At 59.7% G+C, this 27,267-nt stretch overlaps 9 protein-coding genes across 9 annotated transcripts; 3 read left to right on the plus strand and 6 right to left on the minus strand.

Annotated features, from left to right (window-relative positions):
* Positions 1–284: 284 nt before the first annotated feature.
* Positions 285–1,490, plus strand: HRG_07452 (uncharacterized protein; the record flags this gene model as incomplete). Its single annotated transcript, XM_044865923.1, has 1 exon — positions 285–1,490. The coding sequence occupies one exon, from the start codon at positions 285–287 to the stop codon at positions 1,488–1,490; it is 1,206 nt and encodes a 401-aa protein (XP_044718887.1).
* Positions 1,491–2,188: 698 nt separating this feature from the next.
* HRG_07453 (glcNAc-PI de-N-acetylase domain-containing protein) lies at positions 2,189–3,269 on the minus strand (the record flags this gene model as incomplete). The annotated part of the gene is made up of 4 exons (XM_044865924.1): positions 2,189–2,282; positions 2,340–2,735; positions 2,798–2,900; positions 3,044–3,269. 4 exons carry the CDS (start codon positions 3,267–3,269, stop codon positions 2,189–2,191), a joined length of 819 nt encoding a protein of 272 aa, XP_044718888.1.
* Positions 3,270–3,780: 511 nt separating this feature from the next.
* On the plus strand, positions 3,781–4,479 carry HRG_07454 (deacetylase-like protein; the record flags this gene model as incomplete). Its single annotated transcript, XM_044865925.1, has 2 exons — positions 3,781–4,108; positions 4,178–4,479. 2 exons carry the CDS (start codon positions 3,781–3,783, stop codon positions 4,477–4,479), a joined length of 630 nt encoding a protein of 209 aa, XP_044718889.1.
* Positions 4,480–4,524: 45 nt separating this feature from the next.
* On the minus strand, positions 4,525–5,304 carry HRG_07455 (uncharacterized protein; the record flags this gene model as incomplete). Its single annotated transcript, XM_044865926.1, has 1 exon — positions 4,525–5,304. The coding sequence occupies one exon, from the start codon at positions 5,302–5,304 to the stop codon at positions 4,525–4,527; it is 780 nt and encodes a 259-aa protein (XP_044718890.1).
* Positions 5,305–5,915: 611 nt separating this feature from the next.
* On the minus strand, positions 5,916–8,990 carry HRG_07456 (sodium/hydrogen exchanger family domain-containing protein; the record flags this gene model as incomplete). Its single annotated transcript, XM_044865927.1, has 4 exons — positions 5,916–6,006; positions 6,073–6,652; positions 6,746–6,806; positions 6,879–8,990. 4 exons carry the CDS (start codon positions 8,988–8,990, stop codon positions 5,916–5,918), a joined length of 2,844 nt encoding a protein of 947 aa, XP_044718891.1.
* A 3,365-nt stretch (positions 8,991–12,355) lies between these two features.
* Positions 12,356–13,003, minus strand: HRG_07457 (uncharacterized protein; the record flags this gene model as incomplete). Its single annotated transcript, XM_044865928.1, has 1 exon — positions 12,356–13,003. The coding sequence occupies one exon, from the start codon at positions 13,001–13,003 to the stop codon at positions 12,356–12,358; it is 648 nt and encodes a 215-aa protein (XP_044718892.1).
* A 2,574-nt stretch (positions 13,004–15,577) lies between these two features.
* On the minus strand, positions 15,578–16,108 carry HRG_07458 (cysteine-rich secretory protein family domain-containing protein; the record flags this gene model as incomplete). Its single annotated transcript, XM_044865929.1, has 1 exon — positions 15,578–16,108. One exon carries the CDS (start codon positions 16,106–16,108, stop codon positions 15,578–15,580), a length of 531 nt encoding a protein of 176 aa, XP_044718893.1.
* A 1,225-nt stretch (positions 16,109–17,333) lies between these two features.
* HRG_07459 (quercetin 2,3-dioxygenase) lies at positions 17,334–18,521 on the plus strand (the record flags this gene model as incomplete). The annotated part of the gene is made up of 1 exon (XM_044865930.1): positions 17,334–18,521. The coding sequence occupies one exon, from the start codon at positions 17,334–17,336 to the stop codon at positions 18,519–18,521; it is 1,188 nt and encodes a 395-aa protein (XP_044718894.1).
* Positions 18,522–18,953: 432 nt separating this feature from the next.
* Positions 18,954–20,477, minus strand: HRG_07460 (major facilitator superfamily domain-containing protein; the record flags this gene model as incomplete). The annotated part of the gene is made up of 2 exons (XM_044865931.1): positions 18,954–20,202; positions 20,263–20,477. The coding sequence occupies 2 exons, from the start codon at positions 20,475–20,477 to the stop codon at positions 18,954–18,956; spliced, it is 1,464 nt and encodes a 487-aa protein (XP_044718895.1).
* Between the last annotated feature and the right edge of the window lie 6,790 nt (positions 20,478–27,267).

Raw genomic sequence — 27,267 nt, forward strand, 5'->3', positions numbered from 1 at the left:
CAATTCTGGCGCGCTCAAGGGAGTACCCGGTACTTTGCTCGCTCTCGCTGGATACAGAATGCTGCGGTCCCCTATCACCGGTTACTAGGTAACTTAAGGGTGCCCCCTCTGGAACGTTGCAAGTGAGAGTCCACTCACGCATCTTGTTCCAACGTCTGTCCCTCCCTACCTACGAGACGCCGACGGCTCAGCCCGCAAACATCTCTCCTCCGCCTCTCCACCTGCGACGACTGCACTGCGGTTGGACCGACGACACACCCGTCGACTCTCGGCGGCCGCCCACGATGCTCGACGACAACCTCCCGACCTTTCGCCTCCAGCCCTGCCCCGACGACCCCCTCCAAACCCTCGTTTACTATGCCCACAACGGCTCCGAGCCCGCCGCTACATACCTGCTCAAGCGCCCGTCGCCGCCCTCGTCCCGGAACCAGTTTGCCCTCGGCCTGCTCGACGCCCAGCTGCCCTCGCTCGTCTACGCAGAGGTGGCCGTGAGGCCCGAGTGGACGCATCCGACCCTCTCGGCCGCAGAGGTGCGCGCCTCCTCTTCCTCCGCCTCCCCCTCGCCCGCCCCCGTCACCCCGGACTCGTTTGCCGTCTCGCTCTACGACCCGGACATGGCCGTCACCGTCAAGCACCGCCCGGGCAGCTGGAACAAGTCCGAGGCCTGGGAGTTTGAGGTGCCCGAGCGCAGCTTCAGGATGCCCAGCGCCAGCCGCATCGACCAGGACAGCGCCGGCGCCCAGCTTGCCGCCCTCGCGCCCAAAGTCGTCTTTCGCTGGAAGCGCGACGGCAGGCTGAGCAAGGATATGACGTGCTACATGTCGGGCAGGAGCGTCGGCGGCAAGAAGAGCAAGGAGCCCGACATCACCGTTGCCATGTTCCGCGCCGCCAAGAACGAAGGCCTCGTGACCATTTACGAGCCCAACATGGCGCGCGTCGACATCGAGGACCTCAAGGGCCTTGAGCTGTCCCTCATCCTCGGCTCCGTCGTGATCAGGGATCTATACCTCGCACCGCGCCAAGATGCCTTCAACGTGGCCGGCGCCTCTGGCCTGACCCAGGTCAACGGACAGCGGAAAGGCTCGGGCTCCCGGCCCCCGCCGCAGGCCACCACCTCCTCGCAGCCCGTATACGCATCCGGCGCCCTGGGCATCCCCCCCCCGGCATCACCGCCCGCGGGCCGAGACGCGCGCCAGCACGCCGAGATCGAGGCCGAGACCAAGCGGCTGCAGGCCATGGTCGCCCAGGAGAACCGCAAGGCGCGGGAGCGCGAGAAGCGTGACGCCGAGGAGCAGAAGCGCATCAAGAAGATGCTTGAGGACGAGGACAAGGAGCGTCGCCGGCGCGAGGCCGAGGTGGAGCGCGAGACGGAGCGGCTGCGCCGGGAGTACGGCGTCCCGTCAGCCCCCGGCGCGGGCGGACCCTCTCCGGCGCTGCCCCCGAGGACGGGCCAGAGCCAGCTACCTGCCCGGCATAGCGGCGGCTGGTGAGACTGGCGGGCGCACAGAGTCCAGTGACATGATGAAAGCATTTACGTACTGCAGATCTGGCCCGGTCAAGAGCGGAGCTGCTCGAGATGAGCGTTTTGGAGTTTGGCGGTTCTATATCGATGATTTCAATTGCGTTCCAACATGGCATGTGAGTCGCTGAGAGGCAGGTGAGGCGTGGATGGATGGGGCTGATTCATGTATGTGGGAGAATGGAGGTAGATATCTAGTACACTCCGTGGCTACTTTTTTCTACACATCCTAGCGACACGGGGATTTTAACGGGTAGTATTCAACACGCAGAGTTTGCGCATAGTAGGCCTAGAGCTGACGGGAAGCCGAGCTCCATACACCAGCCGCACTCCAGGATCCGCGTCACAAGTGTAAGAAAAGAGACAGGACCTCGAAGCCGTGCGCTTCACGTCTCGGCTTGGGTTCTCTTCGCCCAGGAGGCCGTCCGGGCTGGTTGGAACGAGTTCCGACACAAGTGGATGTTGGGGCGGGCGCAAATGCATCAGGGATAGGAAATGCGCCAACACATCTCGGCGTCTGCTTCCCGGTTCTAAATCGATAGATGACGCCGCTTCCGCTCGGTCGTCACGGCCGTCCAGACCGGGCCTCGCCACGCCTGCTTCTCGGATGTCACACCCCCCGTTCGCCATCCCACCGCGCCGGGCAGCCATGCCTATGCCCGCGGCCAGTCACCGCGCCTTGATCTTCTCGAGGCGCAGGTCGTTGATGATCATGTACCTGCTAAAGACGATGTACAAGTGGCGGAACCAGACCATCTGGCTCCTGTGGGCGTCGGTCATGGCCCTGCGCGCGGCGCCGAGCCCGCCCTCGCCGACGAGCTGGCTCATGAAGAGCAGGCCGCCCGGATGCGCGCGGTCGTCGTGGCGGACGGCGAGGGCCCAGGCGGCGAGGGTGGCGAAGACGTCGGCGGCCGAGGCATACTTGCGCGCGAGGCCGACCGTGGTGAGCGTGTACAGGTCGACGGGGCTGGCCCAGCCGGCCTTGCCGCGGACAAGGGCGGCGGCAAAGGCGCGGGCGCCGTGGTAGAGGGAGATGTGGTTGGGGTGCGCCGAGACGCCGTGGGCGTCAAAGGTGATGAGGATGTCGATGTTGGCCGTGGGGCGGGCCGAGTCGTCGGCGCGCTGGCGGGGGAGCTGCGGGGCGAAGGCGCTGCAGAGGAGGTTGGAGATGGCGTCGCGGTCCCACGTCCTGGTCATGGAGTCGGGGAAGTCGGTGCTGAGGGGGGAGGGCGGCCGTCGTCAGCTTGTGGTCAAAGTCGGAGAGGAGGAGGCGCCCACGGATTGTCCACGACAAAGACGTCGTCTGGGTCTCTGAGGCCCAATTGCATGCCGCTCTTGATGAGCTCCTTTTTTCTCGTCTCGCCGAGCCCGTCCGCGTTACCTGTTGTATCGCGAAAGGAGGGGACGCGAGAGAGGGTTGCCCATTAGCCCAGACTGCTCCGTTAACGACCCCCCAGCTGCCCACGGCCACTCCTCCTCCGCCTCCTTCTCCTCCTCTTCATGGTGCTAGAAGATGGGCCGTACCTGTGCTCAGACACAAGATCTTGACGTGATTGCCCGTCTCGGGCCGGGTGAGGGCCAGCAGGGTGGGCGCAAAGAACATGGCCTCGTCGTCTGGGTGGGCAATCAGCAGGCAGATGCGCTTGTTCCTCAGGGCCGGGAAGCGCGCCTGCACGACGCTGGCCGTGTAGACGTACAACAAGGGCACCACCACCACCAGCGTGGCCACGATGCCCAGGGTGCGGTCCATTGCTGGCTGGCTGGCCGTTGCTCAACCAACGATGCGCGCGCCCTTTCCTGTGTGCAGATCAGATTCGATAAGGTCTGGGTGAACGCAAGCAAGCAAGCATGTATGAGGAGAGAAGAGCAACTCTCGCGCTCTCTCGTCGGTGTGGTCCTGGTTGGCGGAAGATGCCACCTTGCGCGCGCGAGAACCCCCTGCGATGTCCGAGCTTTCTCCAATTTGCCCGCGACTGCTCCCCCCACTGGTCGCCACCTTGTAGTTAATTTCTGGCGTCGTTGTCAACGGGTGTCTCGTCCAGGTTCGAGAGGGAGGCATGCTGATGAGAAGCCGGAAAATGAGGCGCAATGGATTGAGGTCGTGTCCGCCGGAGAGGTAACTTACCTCGCGATACAGTGAGGTACGTGCTCGGTACAAGTTGTACAGTACCTCTACATGCTGGGGCTAGCTCAGCGCCATCGTCTTCTCCCCTTGATACCTTCATCTCCCTCACAAAACCCCCCTCAGGCAGACAGCCGCCATGGCCCGCCCGCGCAAGGAAAAGACGCCCGCCGGCTCCATCAAGCTGCGCATGCCCGACCGCTCCGCACCCACGGAAAAGACGCTCTTCGATCTCGCCGAGGAGCGCCACCTCTTCCAGCAGGCCGCCGTGCGCGAGAGGCAGAAAAATGACGACGCCGCCGCCGCCGCCATCGTCTCCCCCGGCGCCGAGCGGCTTCTCGAGGCTGCCCTCTGGACCGCCACCCTGGCCATGCTGCACTTTACGTTTGACGTCCTCGTGCACCATCAGTACGGCACTGAGATCGTCTGGCCCGCGCTGTTGGCGAGGACGGCCACGGCGTGGACGAGTAAGACACACTGCTTGTTGTCAATGATGGAACAGGATATATATATGCTGACGGCCACCTCCCCCCCAGTCTTCCTCTTCCTCTTCTACTTCCTTCACCCTCACGACTCGAGCCCCGTCCTCGTCCCCCTCATTCCCCTCCGCCATCAGCGCCCGCTGCGACAGGCCATCTTCTTCGCCATGAGCGTCGCCTCGGGCTGCCACCTCATCTACGTCTCCAACACGTACGGCTACCTCGCCACCATGAAGCAGGCCCCGCCACTGGGATGCCTCTGGCTCTGGGCCGTCGTCGAGCTCGACCTGCCCGCGGCCGTGCTCAGCCTCGTCTTGGCCGGCCTCTTCCTGCGGCAGGGAGGCTACGAGATCAAATGAGAACAGTCAAGTCGCCCCAAAAACGTCGACCCACGTGAAAGTTGCTCAGGCCTTCTCCACCACAAATCTCTCCGCCGGATCACCATTGAGCCTGTCGTAGCTTTCGCAGCCCGTCGCTTCTTGAGCTGCCATCCGCTGCACCAGCACCTCGAGCCGGCGAATCTCGTCCCTCTGGCTGTCCACGACTCCATGCGCCTTTGATGACGAGCCCCTCTCGCTTGCCGATTCACCGCCCCATTGCGCCTTGGCCTCCAGGTCCCGCAGCCGCGACGAAATCATGCTCATGTGCAGAAACTGCACCCTGGCTGTCAACGCCTCCCTCTGCCGCACCAGCTCAAGCGCCTTGGTCCTCACAGGCAGCCACGCCATGGCAACCGAGGGCCTCCCGCCCTGCCAGCTCCGCGGCACGAGCGCGAAGCCGGCTTCGTCGACGCGGCCCACCGACGCCCGTGCCTCGACCTCGGTCACCAGGTCCAGCAGCCGCTGCTCCAGGTTGAGCAGGTCGTCCATGACAAAAGCGTACATTTGGTGCTCCTTGCCGCGGACCCGCATCGGCGGCGGCGGCGGCGGTGGCGTGTCCCCGAAACCGTCATGGCTGTGGTGGTGCTGCGTGTCGAGGGCCGCCACCAGGTCGGCAAGCCACGCCGACTCTGTCTTGTACCACGACAGCGACGCCTTGACGCGAAAGTACTCGTCGTCGCTGTTGCGCAGGTACGCGACGCGCGCGTAGGCGGCCGCGGCCATGGCCACGACAAAGGTCAGGATGCCCACGACGTTGGACGTGATGGACAGCGGCGAGTCTTGTTGGCTGTTGGCGGCGGCCATGACGGTCAGCTCGCGAGGGAGCGGTGTGGTGAGGACGGGGTTGGATGCGATGATGTGTGTTGATGCCGAGCTTAACGTGGTGAACCAAGTGCGCGTCCACGATCGCCGTCCGCGCAGCATGCCTTCCTTGTGCGTTGCGCGGCAGATGTATGCCCAAGAGGGGCTGGCTTGTGCTAAGTCTTCCAAAACAGCAAGAGGAAAAAGCAAAAGAGAGCCTTGTCAGATCCGGGGGGCTGAAAGCCAGAGGCATCGAGTTTCGATTCAAGTCGTCACGTGATGGTTGCCTTGCCATCATCGCCACTCTTCCCTCTTGCAAGCCCAGTAAAGCCACAAGTGTTGAAGCAAAAGGGACGTGGACATCTAGATTCGTCGCTTGATGTGCTTGATGCATTCTTATCCGATGGATCTTGTATGCTAATCTACAATATGTGCAATGTCGCTCTATGCACACGCGCTTGCCGCGCGGGTATCAAACGTCATAAGCCCACCAGTCTCCCCTCTCGTCTCAGCCACTTCTTTAGTTCTGTGGACATCAAAACGGCATTCTTCCTCATCCCTTCGGTCGTAAATGGCATCAAACATATCGCAGTCGCGTCGCACTTTGTCGCCCCCTAATCTTTCTTTGCGCCCCGCTGCGGCTCGGCGAACCTAATACCTCTGCGCGCTGGCGGGACTCGCTCTGTGCCCTCATCCTCGCTGTCGCTGTCGCCCGCCATGCCCAGAGCTGCGTGCCGCCTTCGCCGCTCCGCGGGCGTCTCGCCCCCGTACTCGTCGTCGTCGGCGTCGTCTTCCTCGCCCTGATTCGCCAGCACGGCCAGGCGGCGCTTGCGTTCAACCGGCGTCTCCGTCTGATCCAGTTCCGGAGACCGGGTGTGGTGGCCCTTGGGCGATTCGCTCGACGAGGCGGATGCTTGGTGGCCCGGCGAAATCGACTTGGAGCGGCCGCGACCGATGCGGCTGCTCTCTCTCATGCTGTTGTCACTGCCTCTTTCGACAATGCCCGGAATGGGTTGCCCGCCGGCCATCCTCGCAGACGGCGGCCCTTCCTGCGCCAACTTCTTGATGGCCGAAGAAGCTGACGAGTGATCCACCACCTCCTTGCGCGTCCGCGCGTCGAGCTGTTGTACTTCTCGGATGAAGTCATCCTTGGTCATGCGCTGCCCCACACCGCCAATGGTGAATCTGATGTTCTTGTCGTCGTCCTCTTGGCCGACGCTCTTCCTCCTCGCCTGTCCGGCGCCGGCCCCTCTGCCAAAACCAGACCACCCTGATGACTTGGTTGCTGGCGTGTTAGAGGACGCCGCGCCGGCCTCGCCCTCTTCGGCCGTTGCTTCTGCGTTCCCCCCACCTGGCCGGGACTTTCCAGGATGCCGGACCCTCGCGCCGAGGCCGAGGTACTTTAGGCCTGACCCTATCAAGTCGCTGCCCTCTGAGGTCTCACCCTTTTGCGATGGCAGCTGGTACGTCTTGACGACCTCTCCGTCCCCATCTTCGACGATGATCTGCGAATGACACACAGTCAGCCATAAACGCTCTGCCACTGCAGGCTGGGCGAGGGAAGAGGGAGCGCTTACCGTGTTGCCAAATTGATAAGCCCGCGCCGGCTCGTGCCGCCTGTGGCTCTTGCCCTTTTCCTTTCGCTTCTCCACCTCGGAGCTATACACCTCGCTCATCTTACGCTTGAAGCCACCCAGTGACCAGCTGAAATGGTCGCTACTTGAGCTGGCCTTGGGCGCGAGGTTGGGACGCGGGAGCTCCTCGTTGCTCCGCTGGGGGGTTCGCTGGACATCCAGCACCTCTCCGTCCTCATTCTCGAAGACGATGTGATCGCCTTCATCATACACTTCAACGCGCGGAGGCGGGGCAGCTGACTCTCGCCGATGCTGGGCAACATCTTGACCGGCTTCCTCGGCCTTTGCCGCTTCCTCAGCCTTTTCCGGGTCCTTGTACTTGGGGCTATCGTCGGATAGAGTGGTCGAGTCGGTGGTTTCATGCCCAAGAGGCGAGGCGTCTTTTTCCGAGTTTGTGCTGACGGGAGCCGGACGGTTGGGAAAGATGGCGGATTGGGAGACGGGACCGCCAGGGCCTATCCCGTCGTCCCACTTCTTGTTCTTCCGCCTCCTCGAGACCAGGGAAGAGGCCACACTGCCTGAGCGCTTGTGCCCGTCGTCGTCCTTTTGCCGTCGCAGGAAGCCCATGGGGGGAGCCAGGGTGCCGGGCGGAAACTCGGGCTCCTTGCGCTCGTCAAAGGAAGCCTCGGACATCCTAGCCTGGGATCGAGACTGGGACGAGATTCTCGGCAACCTGTTCATCCACGAAGGCCCCTCGTCGGGAGCCGCCGTGTACGACATGGTCAAGGTCAAGGTGTTGATGCGCTTGCCGAGAGTGAAGACGGCAATGGAGGAGCCGTGTATGAGAATGGACGAGATGACGAGAAAGGTGACGATGGGCCAGACGAGGTAGATGAGCTTATAATTCTCCGCGCTCTCGGGTGGCAATTGGGCCAGCGGCACTGGCTCTTGGTGCTCGAGCTCGGCCCTGGCGAGGATGGCGACAAAGATTGCGCCGACGCCGATGGGGCCAAAGTGACCAGCAAACAGGGCTTCTCTCCAATTTTTAACGTCCGGTATGAAGGGTTTGAGGGCCATCATGATGGGTATGCGCCGGAAGAGGAGGACAAAGACGGCGATGACGACGAGCCGCCAGGCCTGCATGCCAAAGACGTTGTTGTTGTACTGCTCCCAGGGAATGATGGTGCCAAAGTAGACAAAGTAGGCCAGGTTGAGAAGCAAGTCGATGACGTTGGACACGTGCGATTCCTCCGTCTTCTCGCCAAACCAGCCGTCGTTAGAGAAGCCGACACCGCACGAGAAGCCGACGAGCAGGTCGTCGAGGCCGAGAATGCTACCAGAGCCAGCACAGAAGAGGGCGACGACGAAGTAGAAGACGAGGAAGCTCTCGCGGTCGACGAGGTCGTGCTTTTCGGCGTACTTGATGCCGTGGCGGGCAATGTAGCCGAGGATGAATCCGTAGATGGCACCAAAAATGCACTCATAGAGGATGACGTAGACAACGAAGTGGAAGGTGACCTCGCGGGCATCTCGGTGGTACTGGATGAGGTAGAGGGAAAGGTAGATGAAGGGAAAGGCCATGCCGTCGTTGCAGCCCGACTCGGCGGAGAGCAGGTCACGCAAGTGTTTGGGGACGCGCTTTGCGAACTTGCCCTTGCCGACGACGGAGGATGCAAGGACAGGGTCGGTTGCGGTGACGCAGGCCGAGATGACGAGAGACTCGAGCCAGTCTAGGGGCGTGATCATCCACCAGATGAAGAGGCTGACGAGGAGCCAGCCGGCGACCATGACGGGGACGAGGAGGAAGACGACGGAGCGCCAATGCTTCTCCATATAAAACTTTGGCAACTCGACGCCGATGGCGAAGCACTGGACGACGAGGACGATGCGGGAAAACTCGAGGGTGACGATGTCGACGCTGCCCCATTCGTTGGGGTTGATGAGATTGGCGGCATGGGGCCCGAAGATGACACCGCAGAGGGTGGCGACGGTAGCTTCCCCAATGTACATGCGCTCCTTGATGAAGGAGGAGCAGAGCATAAAGAGGGAAGTGAAGCCGCCGAGGATGATGTAGACCAAGTGCGGCTTGGTGATATCGAGATGGGACCAAGCCATCTTGACAGGCCACGAGAGAAGGCTCGCGAAGCCAATTTTGGTTGTTCTATCTGTTGCCTTTGCGCGTAATTATATGGATTTCGATCAAGGTTCCAATTGCTCCGTCCCGTCTTTGCCGTAGCGATGTGTCGTGCAGTCGGCGCGGCGTAGTCGAGGCTGTTATGGGCGGTTTCGTGGGCCGGGGCTCGGTATGAGAGAGTTGACAGGCAATGGGTGGCTATCTCTTGACGGGCCCGCCAATCGATGTCGAGGCGAACGCGACGCAGTTTGGAGACATGCAGGGTCGGATTGGCGGCGACAGGCACGACGAGGGTGCAGGACGGCCAGTTATTGTAGGGTGCCGGATCCGATCGCGTGGAGAAGCTGCAGAACATCCGAGACACGAGCAGAAAACGAAAGAAGCAAAATACAATAGAGAAAGGTAAAGATTGGTCAAGAGCTATCCCTGCAATGGGAAATTGAGCAGACGACAAAATCGGGAGCAAAGGTCTCGGGAAGAAGGCGATGGTCGGGTGCGGCGGAGCTCCGCTAGTCGGTGGCCGGAGCGGGCGACGTCGACAATCGGCGGACGAGGGAGGCGGCTATGCGGCTCTGGCCGGCGATTGAGAGGGAGGGCGCTCACGAGGGTTCCTTGGGTGCAAGAAAGGACAGGTGAGACGCAGCCAAGCTGCCCGCACGCGAGAGTTAAGAGCAGGGCGGGCGGGCCAGAGAAGGAGGCCCGAGGAGGGGTGGGGGAGAAAATAGGAAGAATAAGGAGACGCGATGATCAAAACAGGAGCTTGTCGAGACGAGACGCGGCGAGGAGAGGGGGGGATTGGGCCGAAAAGGGTGGGCGAAGGGCGGAGAAGAGGTGCAGAGGCAGTGGCGGAGAGGGAGAAAGGATAGTCTTGACAAATGACTTGATGAATCCGCAGAAAATCAAATAAAAGTAAAATTGTAAAAATGGAAGCCGCGGCGGAGACCGCACGGAAAGAAAAGGGAAGGAAGAGGCCGCTATTGACTGATGGCCGACGCCGAAAGTACGGTACGTATGTGCCTCGAGCACGCCTGAGTACCTGGCTGGTACTTTGTTTACCCATGCTTCCACTCAAGGTCTCGCAACCTCTGGGCAGCCCCAGTTTACTGCTCTCCGTGCAGGCTGAAAACTGGGCCCATCCACAGGGCGGGAGCCGCTGGCTGATCTATTCACAATGGCCGCGGCGACTTGAAAGTAACTCTGGCCAACCAGCTCAAGCACGCGGGGACTAGGTAACAAGCACAAACAAGCCGTGGTGGCCCGGGACGTCCACTTCTCTCCGTACCACGGCGGCGCGGGCTAAAAAAAAACAAGGGGCAAAGAAGCAAGGTTTTCCACGAGGATTTCAGATGGCCGTCGATCGCACCGGTCTTGGCGACCGATAGCGGCGGGGACGGCCCTGCCCTTGGGGGCGCTGAGTTGATACAGCGGGAGACTGGCGGCTTATGGGACGACGCTGGGAGCTCCGGAGGCGCCGGCGGGCCTTGCAGCAGCAGCAGCAGCAGCAGCACGGGCAGCAGCGGCCGGCGGGCTTCTGCGCCTTGTTCTACGCCTCCGCCGTCAGCTCCCGCTTCGTCGATGCACCAGCCAAGGCCCAGACGCCCGCCGCCCGCGTGGCCTGCTGCGCTCTCCTCTCCGTTTCCCTTCTTCATCCTGCTTCCATGTGTGTTTGTGTCCCCAAGTCGCGCCTCTTCAGTAACACATGACGGAAGGAGAGGCTGACGCCGCCACTCGCTCCTATCCACCGGGGCCAACGTGAGCGAGACGAGAGAGAGGCAGAGGATGTGCTGCATGTACCCCGGCCACGGTGGCGTCCATAGCCTACCCCAACTTTCTTCTCTCGCGACCGTGGAAAGAGGGGCCATTCGGGCGCGCACACCGCCCTCGCGATATCGTCAGCTAGAGGGAGAAGAAGGGGAAGAAGAAAGCATAGAGACAACGGATGATTACCCCAACGACAAGAGGACAGCTGTCGCCGTGGACGGGCAAAGAGCTGTCGTTGGTTCATGCAAGATGCCCGATGGAGGCGTCGTGGCACGTTTCCACAGGCAGCATGGCTTGGCCCGCCCCGACTCTTCACTGCCGCGCCTCTTGGGAAGATCCGAGTCGAGAGCTTTGGAGCAGGCACTGCCGCATCCACGCACACGCCTAGGTCCTGCGTCGAACTACTACAGATGGGCTTTGGCGAAGCTCATTGCGGCTAGCAAAGGCCCTCGGCTCTCGCCTTCCTCTCGCCTTACTTGCTCTCGCCTTCCTTGCTCTCGCCTTCCTTCCTCTCACCGACTTGCCGCTGTCATCAACAAGCTTAAACGCCATCGGCTCTCATCCTTGCCCGATAAGCCCCGCCTCCCGTCTTCCAATGTACAGTATGTACTTGGCGTGTACTGCACAGTTACCCAATCCCTCCTCGCATCCCGCCCCGTGGCTTGCATATCGCAACGTCATGTCCCCCACGCCCCCGGACCCCCGGCCCAGCACCGTCTCCCTCCTAGAGAGGCCTCGGCTACCGCGCAGACCCATCCCCATCTCGGCCTCTGCCAGCTCGTGGGCCACGGAGAAGTACGGATCCACCGTACAGCACATCGTACATAGACGCCGTAGATCCAATGGCTCAACGCCCTCTCTCTCCCGCCCTGCAAGTCTGCCGCCGTTGATTCCTTGATATCGGCGAGGCCACCGTCTATCAATGGCCCTCGGTTGGTCCATGTCTCGTGCAGCAATTGTTGCCTCCTTCCCCATCTTCCCTTCCCTTCTCTGCCTCATCGCCATCCCTGCGTGATACGAGCTCTCATATGAGCAGCCGCCCACCCCAAAGAGCGTCCCGTCTCCCTTGGCTCATCTGGCCGCGTCTCCCAACACCGACCCAGCCAACAGACGCTGCCCCATGACCATTGCACATACACCAACTTCAGACACGTCGAAAAGCCTTCGTGCCACAACGCTTGCCAACAGGCCGCCGGCCCTTTATTGGTTTCAATACCGCTGGCCCACCGTCTTCTGCGCATCCAACTGCCAGTCTCGGCGACGCCTCAATGGCAAGGGCGGCTTCCCCAGACAAGAGTGTGAAGCAGGCCTTGATATTAAAGAATTACATACAGATACGAATCAGCTCCCAACCTCCATCTCACCAAGACCCTGCTCCTTGTCCATTCTCCCCTCTTTTGATACAGCGAATGAGCCGGCCGCGTGGCAGCCCTGCCATCTCCCACTCGTCGACATGTATGGCGCGCACTCGTTCAAGTCTTATCTCCTTGTGCCGCCGGGTAAGCAGTCGTCTCCTGCTGCGGCTTCGTCCTCGCAATATTCCATCGAGTGCCGTGTTTGCCCCGGACCCCCGCCGGCATGTCTGCTATTGCACCAGCAGTGCAGCCAGGGCCCAGCCAACGAGTATGCTCATGGCTGACAGCTGCTTCTTCGTCGCGGGCGACGTGCTAGTAGCCAAGTCAAAGGGACTCCCGCCCCCGCTTTGCGGCGAAAACGTCGGTCCCTGGGCCACTGACGACGTCGACGTTTCCCGGTCTGCCGGCGGTTGTGGCCGGCTCGGGGTGCTCGTGGGTTCCAGCGAGCCGGGGTTGTTACTGGGCTGGGCCACGATGCTGGTCGAAGACGTGGTGCTCGAGGGCGACAAGGTAGGAGTACTGGCTCTCGACACTCTGGGTGAACTGCTGGATGTCGACGTGGTAGAAGTGGGAGTGACAGATATTGACCGCGACGGCGTGACAATTACCGTTGTGTCTGCACCCGATCCCGTCCCGCACAGGGCATCAACAAGGCCGCCCTTTTGCGCTCGAGACAGCAACGAGTTTTGACTGGCCTTGGTGCTGCCGCATATTGTTTGGATGGTGGCCTGAATGCCATCGATGCTCTGCAGACACGACCGGGAGCACGTCTTTTTGGAGAAGTCACCAAGGCTGCATCCTTGGATCGGCGCGTTGTAGGCCAAGGTGCAGGTGAGTGGTGCCGACGATATCGTCTCCAGGCTGGAGAGGGTCAACATCTGGCCCGATGCCGCCCCGGAGAGCAGCAGTACACCGGCCGACCGAGACCTCCTCCCCCGCCTCGCCATCGTTGGTTTGCCGACAATGGTCCAGCCTGAACGCTGAAGGTACCGTGAAAGATTCGTTACCGCTCTCGCTCTCTCTGTCGCCGTGCCAATAGCCGTTGGAAGCGTGCTTGATCTTGTCGACTGACCATGTACGTTGACGGTCGCCGTCGAATTTGGACCGGGGAATGTCGACGATGACAGGACAGAGAGGCAGCCCTAGCAGAGCGTCCAGGGTATGGGTCTGACTTGTTCGTCGGGGTGCAGACTTCCAATGCGAAACGCAATCTGTCGCAGCCGGCCCAGGATGACGGCACGATCGACCCGGCTCACCAATTCCGTACGCCACGGATCCCTCGTCATCCAGCCAATCAGTTTCGAGAAGTTCCAGTCCTACTCTGATTTTGCCAGGGCGATTACGCACTTTATTCTGTGGTGCCCGAGGCTGCGGCTTCCTGCCTGCGCTGTCGGGGCTGTACTCGGGTGGCTGGCCCCGTTGCACGACAGCGTGTTTCGTTTCAAAGCGGAGTGGAGTGGCTCAAGGTCGAATGAAGAGTCAAAGAGGGAAGATATCATGACCGTCTGCGTTTGGTGGAGCAGGCAGCGGCATGTTGATGCCCAACACGTAGATTAAACGGCGGCCACTGTGAGGTGAAGTGGCCGGTAGCCGCTGCCGGCGAGAAAGCGCAGTACTCAAGGAGTGGCCCGAGGCTTATTGGCTGGTAGCAGGAGGGAGACGGCAGGCCAGAGGAGGGCAGTCCCGAGGGGGTCGGGGTACGAGACCGAGGCGGCGGGCCATGATGAAGTTGGACACGCATTTAGTTGGTGTTAATCGCGATGATAGAATCGCCTGTTAGACAGGATTTAGACAGGACTGAATAGGACTGAATAGGACGGATGATGGTCATTGTCCTTGCCCACATGGCCGTCACGGCAAGAGACTGCTCGCGTGTGCCATCGAGAGTCCAAAGACAGTTGTCATGACGGGGTGAAAGTTGCCCTGCCGACGCGCGAGGTCCACTCCAGTCTGCGAGATAGGAAAGCACCGGCTTGCACGGTGCCACGACGCGACGGACACACCACGGACGGGTAAGCAGCGTTTCGAAAGCGAAACAATGTAGAGGCGTGAATGCTCACTCACCTGAACATGATACGAGCCGTGCCGTCAGCCGTCGAGGTTCGGCTGAGGTAAGCCCGTTGATGTCGAGCTAAAGATGTACTCGACGGCGAGTACTCTGTCTCCAATCTAGCGGTCGAACTGGCCCGACACTTTACTGAAGATACTCGACAGGTAAGTATACTGCTAGTCGATCAATCCCCGAAGCCATCACCCTTCCCCCCTGCCATCCATTGTCGGCGAGCATTTACCTACCTCACTCATCCTGCCGACCTCGCGAATCTGATGACTTTCTCCTCGCAAGCAATACTCCATGCCAGGCAACGATGGCGATCCCGTCCGCCCATGCCAAGCGGATATATATATATATATATATATATATATATACCAGGCGCAAGTCAGGGAAGAAGGAGCACGAGGTTTTTGCCGTCTCGGCCGACTCGCGCGATCGACAAACTCTCCACGTCTGACTCGCGAAGGGGGACCCCGGCCATCCGCCCCCTGCGCGTTCAAGGTTTCCCCTCGTCTTACCGCTTTGGGCAGTTGAGATCGGTTTGATTGGCCCTGCCTCTTTTCCGCCATGCGAGCCATCCCGCCCCCTTCCACTCGGACGGACCGCTGGGCCTCCATGAAATGGCGGCCAGGGGCGAGTTTTCCACGGAGGAGAGTGAGGCATGGATTCCTCCTTGGCATGTCTCTGTGCCATTGCTTTGACGCCCGAGAAAGACGTGATTCTTAATTGGGAAGATGTCAGATCTACCGGGCTCGGATCCACTGGGTCGGCGCACCTCATTGGCCCAGGCGGTACGGGGTGGTGGTGTCGCTAAGGGTCCCTCCCCACCGCCGTGCCATCAACAATGGAGTAGACGGCTCAGTGCAGACACATTCGCGACTCAATAATGTTACGCGCAGCGAGTCCAGCATTGTATGAGTCGGCTTGGCAGCTGCAGGAAGACACGCGGCATGGCGGTGCCCAACAGACGACATGGAGACTTCATGTGTCATCAACAGGACCACTTGACAGAAGTGTGGATGGATTTGTACCTTGTTCTTCACCCTTTCCCCAGACTTCGCGGCACAGGATTCAAAGCTGGAGAGGGCACATGGGCGATTCTTGTCACACCAGGTTGGCCCCGTGGAGGACACCACCAGTCTGTCCCATACATCGAAGCCTTCTACCACTACCATATCCGATAATGACTCGTCCTAGTCTTCGAAGCTGGATGCCCCAGCTCAGCTCTCGAATATATACAGACGACAAACGAAACAAGTAAATGTGCGCCTCCAGGATCCCACACCAGGCGTAATTGTCATCATCTGGTCCCAGGCATCAGCTGCGCAAATCTCTCAATATTCCCCCCTGGCAGTGGACAAGAAAGAGCGAGAAGGGCCGCACCGACTGATCAAAATGCTCATCGCACTCGCCTGCCCACATTCTGTTCAAAGCTGCCCAGCACGTTCCCCCGCGGCCAATACTCGCAGGCGAGGAGCCAGTTCATGGCGCCGCCGCACCACCTGCGAGCGCACCCGACGTCGGTGGTGCCCTTCCAGACGAGCTGCGTAAAGTGGCCCGTGGCAGACGAGTAGCCCGGGTGGCCGTAGTCGTACTGCAGGCGCTCGTTCCCCCACTCGGCGACGCTGGCGGCGGGCGTCGCGTAGCCGTGGGCCATGTTCTCGCCGTAGGGGCCGCCCGAGTGCCGGAAGGCGCAGTTGTAGTTGCCAACGTACCACGCGGCGAAGGCGGCCAGCGTCGCGTTCCAGCGCACGAGGCCGGCGCCGTGCTCGCGCCGGTAGAGGTCCGTCGTGGCCACAACGGCGGCCTCGAAGGCCTGCTCGTCGATCCACCAGGCGTCGGCCGGCGAGTCTGCGGGCTGGGCGGCGGCCGCCAGAGATTGCGGGCACAAGAGGGCGGCGGCGGCGAGGAGCACGACGGACGGCTTCATGTCGCCTCGCTTTCCACAGCTTGGTGGTGTTGCCGAAGAGAGAGAGGGCGTCGCGGATCGAAAGAGTAGACGCCGGTTCTGCGACGAGCCCGACAACTTGGCGGTCGGATCACGATGTCTGACGGTTTGCTCGTCTGCATCTTGTCGGCTGGCACTCGATGGATGTGGTTTTCCGGCAAAACAAAAGCGCGGGAAGGTCGCCATACTTCCTTCCGTAAGTCCTCAGCGGCACTTGCCTCTCTGTCTGGAGCAAGCTTCCCACGGCAGGCGGACCGGGGATGTCGGACACGCTTGTTTCCCAGGATTTCCGGCCTCGACTTTGCAGCCGCCTCGACGGGCGGGCATGCTTCAACAGCAAGCAGCCATGGACCGGCCACTCATCTGGGCGCGACGCGTGAAGCCGGGGAAGAGAGAGGGCAGTAGAGGCCCATGAGATCTGGAGAGTGGCCGCAAGCCACGATGGCCTTGTCTGATCGGGTTGCCGACAGCATGGCGATGAGGCGTGCAGACAGAGAGAGGACTCCCAACAAACGGCAGCAGGGGGGCAACCCAAGTATATCCTCCGAGGGTATAATTCCGAGTTTGAGTTGACATTAAGTTTGTCATGCAAGCTTGCGTGTCGCATCACACGTACTGTCTGCACACACGTCCTCCCTCCCCCTGGCAGGGATGCTTCAGTCGCCAAGACGATCAAGGCCTTGGAGGCCACGACAGTGCGTAATGGCCACCCGATCCTCCACCGGCACATAACTCGGTGCCCCTGCTCATCTCCTCCATTGATTACCTTAGTAATTGGCACCCGACATCCTTTGCGGGGGAGGGTGCCGATTACTAAAATCAAAGGACGGGCTTTGCTGCTGCGACCCGCGCCCTCCGGCCGGTGGGCTGACCTCGGCGCTCCCTCTCGAGGCTCGTGGTCGAGGTGGCATTGCGGATCCGCCATCATGCAGCCCGCGCCGACTTCATCAAGGCAGGAGATCGTTGGACCATGTACAGTACCGAGTATTCGTAGCTGAGCGTGATATCGCGTCATGGCGTCCCATGTAATTACGTGCGTCGCTTCCGGTGGATTTGGTTGTCGGGACTCTCGGGAGTCCGCGACGCCCTGTATCGATAGATATTAGATACTTCTACCTCTTCGCCGGCCGCCCCTTTAGCTGAATTGTCCCAACCGCTTCTTCAACTCATTCATTTTCTCCGGTCCATCTCCTTTCTTTCCTGCACCATGAAGTGGTCACGTTCTTTCCTGGGCTGGGCGCTCCTCAGCCCAACGGCGAGCGCCCACGCGCGCCGCTGCGAGAGCAACAACAACAGTCTTGTCGTCGACGAGGCGCCCGACTCTGTGCGTCCCTATGTCCTGCCCAAGTACAAGGGCCGCGCCATCTTCATCACCGCCTCGCAAGTCCTGCGCTTCTCCATCACCGCAAACTCGTCCGACGGTGCCTTCGCCCTCGTCCAGCACAGCGGCAAGGTCTCGGGCTGGACGCCCGCACGCCCGCACACCCATCGCCGCACTCACGAGCACTTTTACTGCGCAAAGGGCCGCTCGGAGCTCTGGGGCCAGAGGAATGCCACGGGCGCCAGCCACGAGGCCCGTGTCGGCACCCTGGGCGACTACGGCAGCATGCCTCCGGGCGCCATCCACACGTTCCAGCTCGTCGACCCGGACGCCCAGCTCACCCACGTCTTCCACCCCGGCGGCTTCGAGCATCTCTTCGACGAGTTCAGCTCCGGCGGCTACGACTCCAAGGCCGTCATGTCGCCCTACCCCCCCGACCCGGAGGACAAGGAGCCCTTCGGAGCCATGACGCCCGAGCTGGATGAGAAACTGCAGCGGCTTGATCTCTACCAGGCCCCCGCCGAGCTCTTCATCCCTCGCCGTGACTTCGTCAATGGCACGGCCGGCGCTGGCCTCAGCTGGCACAATGGATCCAACGCTCTGCCCGACGATCCGACCGAGCCCTACTTTGTTGCCAAGGACTACGGCCCCAAGTTCCTCAACACAAACAGTGGATACAAGATCCTTCAGCCGCTGGCCACCGCCACTCAGACCTCGGAGACGGGCAACTTCACCATGGGCACCCTCATCATGTCGCCCAAGCTGGACAACGAGACCGTCGAGACGACGCAGCTCCCTCATCACTTCGCCATCCAGATGGAAGAGGGCCAGCTCGCTCTGTCTATTCCCGGTTATCCAGAGACGTATCTGATCCAGGGAGACGTCGCATTTATCCCGGCCGACACCAGCTTTACCTACTACGCCACGGTGCCCTTTACCAAGTTCCTCTACATGAATGCCGGAGCGTCTGGCCTCGATCACCAGCTCTTGCAGGATAGCATCTCCTGGGACTTTCCCGTGTACCCTGCCTACGCAGGGTTCCAGTCTCGGAGTTCCTCTACCCCATCCAGGTAGATCATCTGGGTGCAATGTGTCATGTCAAGCAAAGAGAGCACCGATATACCACCCTGTTATGGAACGCGACTTTAAATTCATGTACAGATTCGATACATGTCAAATGAGACACTGTTTTTCCATCCTAGCCATGCAGTACCTCTATGATTCAAAGCAAATGACACAACACACCTCTCTGGCCTAGATGCCACACGTACCCTTGGGAATATCACACGAGACGCTGCTTCTCTGTCCTGGCCCTGTAGCTTCTCTATAATGGAATGTAAAGAACAGCTCACGCCCCATTATATGGAGATGTGGATGTCACATGATGTTGAATGAACCTATCGTACACTGTTCCTTTCTTCATCTGCGTCTTCCCTGTACGGAACGGGGCATGAGAAACTCCATGATTCGAGAGATATGAGAACAACGGAGGACCAGGGAAACCGCCTAAACCCTCTCCAGTTTCCAGCGGTGAATGCCTCCCCCCTTCCACCACGGCGTCTTTTGCCTCTTGCTCTCCACGTCAAGCCAATCCTTTGCGGCGTCGGGCTCATCCGGGAACCCCTTTGCCTCCAGAGTTGCCAGCCTCTGCCGACGCGCCGAACGAATCTTGCGTGCGCGGACAATGCCCAAGCAGACAGCCGCAGTGACGTACATGAAGCCGGCAAAGAGCTGCGCGCCGAGATACGACCCGGTGCCGTTGACGATTTCGAGGGCGATGGGCACGCTGAAGGTGCAGGGCGTGAAGACGGTTATCCAGAGGATGCTGAGCGCCGAGGCGACGCTGCCGAGACCCACGACTTCGACCGTCAGGGGCGCAATCGTCGCCCAGATGGTGCCGCCCACGGCGCCGCCCAAGATGGCGAAGACGAGCAGGCCCGCGAAGCTCTTGACGCTGGTCCAGATGGCCAGCGAGAAGACGCCGGTTAGAAAGGTCATCAAGACGGCCATGTTGAAGCGTCCCGTCCGATCGCTAAAGTATCCAATCATGGGGCGGCCGAATGCTTGGCCCAGGTTGAAGGCTGCGCTGATGGACGCCGCCTCGGACGCCCCCAGTCCGATGCGGTTGGCATAGTTGGCCAGGCTGAAGAGCAAGACAATATACCCCAACACACTAAAGGAGCCAAAGGCAAGGAGCAGCTGGTAGTCCGGCAACTTCAGCACGTTCGTGTCAAAGGCCTTGTGGGTCGAGCCGACTTCCTTGTTGCGGTCCTTGATGAGAGTCGTGCTCGCGGCGTTGACCACGAAAGCAATGATGCCCAGGATCCGAAAAGCCCATTGCAGGCCGAGGCTTCGAATCATGGCTCCCGCCGCAAACGAATACAGCACGCCTCCGATGCCAGAGCCGGCCGTGGCAAGGCCGTTGGCCAGCGAGCGACGCGTGGAGAACCACTGAGGCACGATGCCCACCGACGGGATAAATAAGAAGCCCAGCCCGACGCCGAACAGGATCGACTGGGTCAGAAACAGCTGCCATACCTCTTGCGCAAAGCTGGCACAGACCAGTCCTGCGCTCTGGAGCATCACGCCCATGTACATGGTCGGCTTGGTGCCCAGCCGTCTGACGCAGATGGTTGCAATCGGCGACATGAGCAGGCCGGAGCTGATGCTGAGCGAGCCGACAAAGGCATACTGCAGATTCGTCGCTCCTGCAAACGACCGGTTCGCCAGGTAGTGAGCGAGGAAGACGCCAAAGCTCGAGTTCATGCCCCAGGAATGCGCGTTGATCATGCCGACGCAAAACGTACACACCCACCCATATCCTCCGTTTGGCGGCGCCGCCGACGGCCGGGTGGCTGATTCGGCCTTGGGGTCGATCCAGCCCGGCGACTCTGCGTTTCTGGCAACGTCTTTGGCGAACTCAAATCTGGTTTCTATCACTGACGACTTGGATAGAGTCTTGAGCGGCGCCTGTATCGGTGTGTCTGGGAGCGGTGGTAGTCGCTTTTCTTCTCGAACGAAATGAGACATATTGAGGTCTTTAACGAGAGACGGCGGCAAGGAAAATAGCGAGAGAAGCGCTCGAGAGCCATAATGATATTGCTTAGGCACTCAGAGAAAGTGCTCCATCACATACCAACCTCGACCTACGTAAGCTACCCTGGCTTTGCAGTGAATTACATGGCTTGGCTCGGACTGGATTGTCGCGAAGAAAGGGGCAGCGCATAATCAACCATTCCCGCCACGGCTCCAAGGTGGGATGGAGCCAACTTGAGACGACATCTGGGGAGGGTGGGGACAAGTGAAACGTTCCTAGAGGGAGCAAGCCATGACATCTCTCTTAAAGAGCACCACGTTATAGGTCCTCTGTGGTCGCCTGAAATCTCAGCCTCCAGGGTTTATGCCACTCGTGGTATTGATAAGCGCCTGCAATTTCTGTCTGGAAAGGGGACCGCCAAGACTTGTCGAAACGACATGTTGTCGTCCCACCCGGCTCCAACTCAAGGGCTTGCGTGCTCCTCTCTGGCGTTGGGTCACCCAAGGCATTGCTTGCCCTCAGCTGTGTTCCCAGGCTTGAACTCGTCCCAAAGACCATGGATGGGCGAGGCCGCGGGTCAGGTCGTTGGCTTCGAGACTGCCGACAACCCTGGTTCAGAGGCAAATAGCTGGCGAGAGTCGCTCGGGATGACCGCGCATATAACGCCCCCATGCTTGAAGCGCGACGCTGACGTCTCGACCAGTCCCCTCTCGCACAGCAATTTGCAGGTTCCCTGAATCTTCAGATCAACTCTGCTGGAATCCTCAACCGAGATCCCCGACCATTTTGATTCCGAGCGACAGCCATCGATTCTGCCGTCGCACCCCGGCAAAATCCAGTTGTGAAGGCCGAGGTGCAAACAGGAGCGCGTCCAGCGCACACGGCGGCCTGGCGTTGGGTGAAGTCGAAGGCTCCGACCAAAGTCATAATGCGTCCCGTCTCACGGACCAGACAAGACAAGACGGTGGATACCGCCGAACCTCTTTCTTTCAATCCTGAGCCTCGGACAACGGACCTCTTTCCTGGGCTGCGGCTCGCCTACCATGGTGGGATTCGCACGAGATCAAATGGCTGTCCGTACAGTGCGACCCCTCGGGCACGTGCCGCGTCTCCCAGCCCAGCGGCTGCCTTGTGGATCAAGACGCCACAGATCGGCGTGTATTGATTGATCTGCCTCCCCTGAAATTCGGCCAGTCCTAGAGCCTCAATGGGCAGCCAGTCAAAATGGAGCCGACTGAGAGTGAGGGCGTTGAAAAGCTCACGGGCCCCGATTGTCCGGTGGCTGTGTGGGTCTTGAGCAGCCGGGCCGGATGCTTTCGTCTTCAGCTTTCGTCATTCTGTGTCCGTGTGTCCGCTGGAAGTCCTGCCAGGTCCTGCACCGGAGCCTCAAAAACGTTGAACTGTTGTCAGCATCCATCATCGAGCCTGGTCTCCTCCTTCTCGGACCCTTCGACTCCAATCAGATGCCACTGCACGGCTCAAGCAGTCTCTTGGACATGTTCCTTTCCCCTCCAAAGCTAGCGGTGAGTCGCGCCGGGGCCGAGGCATCCAACTCCGGAATGATCAGCCGTGGCGTCAAGCTTGCCCGTCCCTTGCCTCGAGCCGGGTGAGGCGACAGGCTCCAGCTCAATTTCAACGGCGCGTATCAGCACTGCCCGGCAGCTCGAGCGCGCTGTCCCGAGCTCTTTGCTCGTTGTACACGGAAGCCCTAGTTCCACTATCAGTAGCCCGTTTGAACTTGGGTCAGCCGGAGCGACACTCCGGCTCTTGGCCATTCAGCGGCGTCTGCAGGGAACGGCCTTTCCGGGAGCCAAGTCCGGAAAAATACGGCGTCGGTGAATGCGTTGTAAGGGTACGCCATGCTTATGAATGAACCACATGAGCAGAGCAGGTCGTCGTGTTGAGAGGCCTGGCGTTTGAAGGCGAGGATCCTTTCTGTGTCTCGGTACATGTGTAAGATCGGTCTGATTCCATACTACTTCGGAATTTCCTTGGCCTATACTTCTTCTGCGCCCTGGCCAATAATTAGCTTTTGCGTTTTGTCAAACTCATGCTTCTCGGCCCAATATTGTCTAGCCATGACAGCGATGTCGTCTCCTCGAATCGGGATATGGGCTCTGGGGCGTGCTCGAGGTGATATAGGTCCGACTTGTCGACGACAGCTTTGACCATGTTATATCCTGAGACAACCGGGTTGAACTCCCATTTTATACCCAAGTTGTGCTGGAGTTCGAGTTTGGTCAATCAGATGCCATCGTATTGTTTCAGCTTATGTATGTGAGACAGCGCGAGCGGCGTCTGGGCTACGGAATAGAGCAAAGATTAGTATCAATTGGTTCTCTCCCCTGCCCAAGCTCAAACCTCGCTCTGACTAGCTTCTCAAAGTCTCGTCTCCCGACGAACTGGGAGAGCAGCTTGTCTATTTGAAGGCGCTTGTTTGTTTCCCTTCGCCGGCTTGTCAAGAAAAAGGGCACAAAATGCCTACGAGGCCGAGCGATTATGCGACTCGCGACGTACTGTACAGTATGTACAACGTCTCGAAATCGCAGTCCTTTCATTTGGCGTGTCCTAGGGGCGGGAAACCCCAAAATCCGGGGAAGCCAGGGGTACCGCTAGCGTGGTGTGTGTGCCATCAACCCTTGGGTCAGCCGAGGAGGATCCAAGTTTGGTATCCCCCGGACCGTCGTGAGAGGCCCCGCCAGGCGATCTCGTACATGAGAGCCATTGGTGACGGTGAGGTAAACGGGGCTATTCTAGCGAGACTGGGAAATCCCGATCTGGATGTCGTGAAAGCAGTGCCCAACAAATGCTTGTTGCACCAGCTGTCTCTGACCCGTGAACGCCTGGAACCAGTGCTGTCCAACTAGGTGGGAGAGTACGACTCTGTTTGAAAGTTGAAGAGGTTGTTTGTTGTCGCGAGCTGGTCATCTCTCTCGTGCAGCAGGGTCCTGTATGCATGCGTTTCTGCAGATTGCTACTCGTGAGCAGGCAACCATTAGGGCGGCCAGGGCTCAGAGAGATATCCTTGGTCTGTCGGCTACGGAGTTTGCGTGGGAGTGACTCAAATGCTTCCAGAGCGACGACTGGGCCGCCCTGCAGGAGAGCCGATCGTTTTGCTTTGCAGGAGGGCCGACGAATGGCAGGCGCTGAAATTGACGAGCGTTCCCCCGGGATTGCAGAAATGGCCTGCTCACCTGATCGTTTCTCTGCCCAGGGGTTGGCGTTTCGATGCCGCATAATTAGCCGTCAGAGTGAGAGGCCCAGCCTCCCAGCAACAAGCTTTACCCTTGCGACCATCTTGTGCAGGCTGGACATGTGGGCGACACTCGAGAACTTCCCAAGTCGGAGCCAGAGGCAGCATTCGCTTTGGGCTCAAGGCGAGAGACGGCTTGTGAAGCGAGGTCGAGTAGATGCGCAAGGGACGTCGACTGTCGGCTGTTGGCAACGCCATCGTTTTGGACGCAAATAGCCTTGCCCAGAAGGGCCACCGCCAGCAGGACGCCAGTCGACCATGAATGCCATGCTCGTCGGCCGCGAGCTAGACAACTAGGGCCGCATCGTCTTTGGGTCGTGTGGCGCCAATTTCGGCTGCCTGTGTCGGCTTGGAGCCTCTAACATTCCCCAGATGTGGGCCTCGAGGTCTCAACGTGGGCCATTTCGCAGCTGACTGGTGCGTTGAAACATGGTCGACGGCGCCAACGCGGGCTGGATGCTATCCTGGACGGGGGGTGGAGGGGCTGTGCAGCGGGTGGGAAAGGTCGAGTGGCAGCGCGCACTGTGCCCGGGATGGAATTGGAAGTGATTGATATTCCGAGCAAAGAGCTTTGCCTAGCAGGGCTTCAAGGTCGACGGCGGGAAAGCTGCCTGCCAGGAGAGGTCAATTTGCGAGCGGTGGTTGAGTAGTGTAGCATTGCGGCGATATGCAGCGCTGCTCGTCCGGGCCATCTGTATTCGCATCGTCACACGCAATGGTCGACGACGAGATCCGGCGGGGTGTCGAACCAGGGAAACGTCATGGCGGACGTGGCAGACGGCGCAGGCAAAAGGTGGCCGGCCATGCAGGTTTGGCCGCAGGCGTGGCGAGAATCCTCGGGCCAGCAAAAGCATGCAGCTGCCTGCACGAGCTCCTGTTAATCTCGAAAATGGGGTGCCGACCGGGGGCTGGGCGACCCCAGCCGAGCCGTCCATTTCTTGGGCTCTTTCGAGATGACTCTTTCGGTTGCCCACGTTTAGATCTGGCGGTGACGCGAATCACGCGAGTCCGAAACGGGGTCTCCCAATTGTCTCGAGCAGGAAGCGTCGAGGCGCTATTTTAGCATGGAACTTATCCACAAGAAAGAGCGAGAGATGTGTGGAGAGGGCCGATGCAATTGGTCTGCCTGCCATTGTGTGTCGATATTGCGCTCTGTGTGTCTGTGTCTTGGCTCCCACGGCGCACAGTGTGAGCCCGAACACGGTGCGCATCTGCAATGCCAGTGTCAGTGACCTGCCTATTGCATTCGCATGTGCCTGTGGTGCCTTGCTTGCTTGGGTCCGGCCACGGAGCCCAACATGGCAGACTGGAGACCTTGGGCTAATGTCTGCCTGTTGATCACTTCTGCATCCTGCCTCGGGGGATGGATGAAGCCCGCGGCGCTCGCAGGACAAGGCTGCATCTTGATCCCACGCACTTTGGCCATTGACATGTACGGAGGCATGCATGTCCTCGACCTATCCACGGGTAGCTTCAACACCTGTGTATGTACTGTATATAATATTTCCAGGCCCTGCAGTTGCAAAATACGGAGCAAGCAAGCCCGTCGACGATTGAGCGCTCGTCTGCATGCCAGAGTTGCCCTGTCCAGTGGGCCAGGGCAAAGGCAGCAGCGTATCCAGGTCGGGTCTTGTAGCATCGGGAACTTATTTTTATCTCTTGCCCGAGCTTAGGCGCCTGCAATGGTTAATTAAGGCGCCTACCTCAGTACTGTACAGAAGAGAGGGGCGGCAGAGCTCCACAGGCACCTCGTGTTGTCAATAAGTACAGTAGGTAGGTAGGTATAGGTAGGTAGGTAGGTTATGGGAGGTAGGTAGGTAGGTAGGTAAAGTAGGTAGGTAGGACGACAAATAAGGGGACACCTCAAAGTGCCTTTATCTTCTCGCCCGTCTCCAGGATACTCTCTTCTCTGTCGACAAGCACGACAAGAAGCCGCAACAAGCTATATAGGCTAGGTCCGTTGATAGCTCGCATTCTAAACCCTCTCAACCATGCACCGCGGTATAATGCAAGGCCTGTCAGCAGAGGCACAGTCATGTCTTGATAATTGCATCGACCGTGCACGACCTCGTCATAATGGTGAGCGCAAACAAGGTACTAAGCCTCTTGACTGAGCGGCTCGCAAGGTCGGCCGTGGCCTCGCTGCATCATGCACGAGGCAGGCAGTCGTGGAGGTGTGTGGCCGGGACGTTGTTGTGCAACCCTCCGAGGATAACTTTCACTTGTGGCCTAAATGACCTGGACTTTTACAAATACAGTATATACTGCTGCCTCCCTCGGAGAGAGGTCAGGATGGCAAAGCCTCTCGTCTTCTTGCTCATCCTGCGTCGTGCCATGCTTCGTGCCTACAGATGAGCTCATTGTGCTCAGTGACAGGCGCCGGGGCAACCTCCGCGAGCGCCTCACATTGTAGCCATGCCAGTCTGCGTCGCTATGCCTCAGACGCATCATGAGCTTGATAGCCGAGAAGCCTGCACCGTGGCCTACATGACCAGATTGGGTCCACGGCTCCGAATGGATTTGCTGCCCACACATAGCTACGACATGCTCTTGCTTTGCATCCGCATGCAGGCATTGGACTGTATTGTCCATGTATCCATACCCCGTGTTGTACTGTACGTTTGAGCTTCTTATCGGACGTGCAAAGAATACTGGGCATTTATGCACAGGTATATTTGCCGAGTTTGTGCGTGTGGGAGGCTCAGGAACTCGACGTCGGTCACAACTTTTTCGCACTGCGTCGGCACTTGGACGAGTCGCTAAGAGGACCAGTGTTTTCTGTCGACGTGAAATGTCGCTGCGAGACTTGTCAGCCTATTCCCGCCTCACAAAGGCAGACTGTTTCTCGCTCCTTACCTCCTCTCTCTCTTCTGCGAGCTTGGAAATGCCCGGACCATCTCGACCCGCGCGGCAGCTGCACCGGCGACCAAGGAGCTCCACGGGGGTGCTGCGGGCGGGCCCTGCTTCAAATCAGCTGTGCGAGTCTCTCTACCTGGGCAGTCCGTACTACCCGAGGCCAGCGTGAGACGACGGTCCGCGCAAGCATGAGGTATTGCTTGTCTCATCTGACCCTGGATCGAGGTTTCAATCCCCCGGCGATGCTCCTTTGGGCAAGCTGTGCAAAGGAAGCGTTGGCGGGCAATCGATAAGCTCCAAAGTACTGTCAGCGAAAAGTGGTCCGTCCCTGATACACAAAGGGACCTTGGCTATTAAAAGTAGCTCGGGTTCCTGCTACCCAAGCGAGCTTCCGCTTTGCAGGGGACCGAGCGCTTCGAGGCCGTAGCTCAGTACCGTGCTGTACCTCTCCACGATAACCACCAAGATAACTCGCTTCAGGTACTCTTGCGACCTCTCAACGTCGCAGAAAACACTCGGCCATGGGCGCAGCGACGAGTCCTTGCAGCAGTGTCCTTCCTATTCCTCACCCATGCATGCAGACACAATCAATTCTCCGTACGGCAGCAGAGAGTCGAGAGAGTTGCACCGCTGCACGGTACGCTGTGCACCGTGCAGCACTCGAGGTAGCTGGT

The sequence above is a fragment of the Hirsutella rhossiliensis genome, assembly GCF_020360975.1.
Source record: "Hirsutella rhossiliensis strain HR02 chromosome Unknown scaffold00008, whole genome shotgun sequence".
NCBI classification, from domain to species: domain Eukaryota; kingdom Fungi; phylum Ascomycota; class Sordariomycetes; order Hypocreales; family Ophiocordycipitaceae; genus Hirsutella; species Hirsutella rhossiliensis.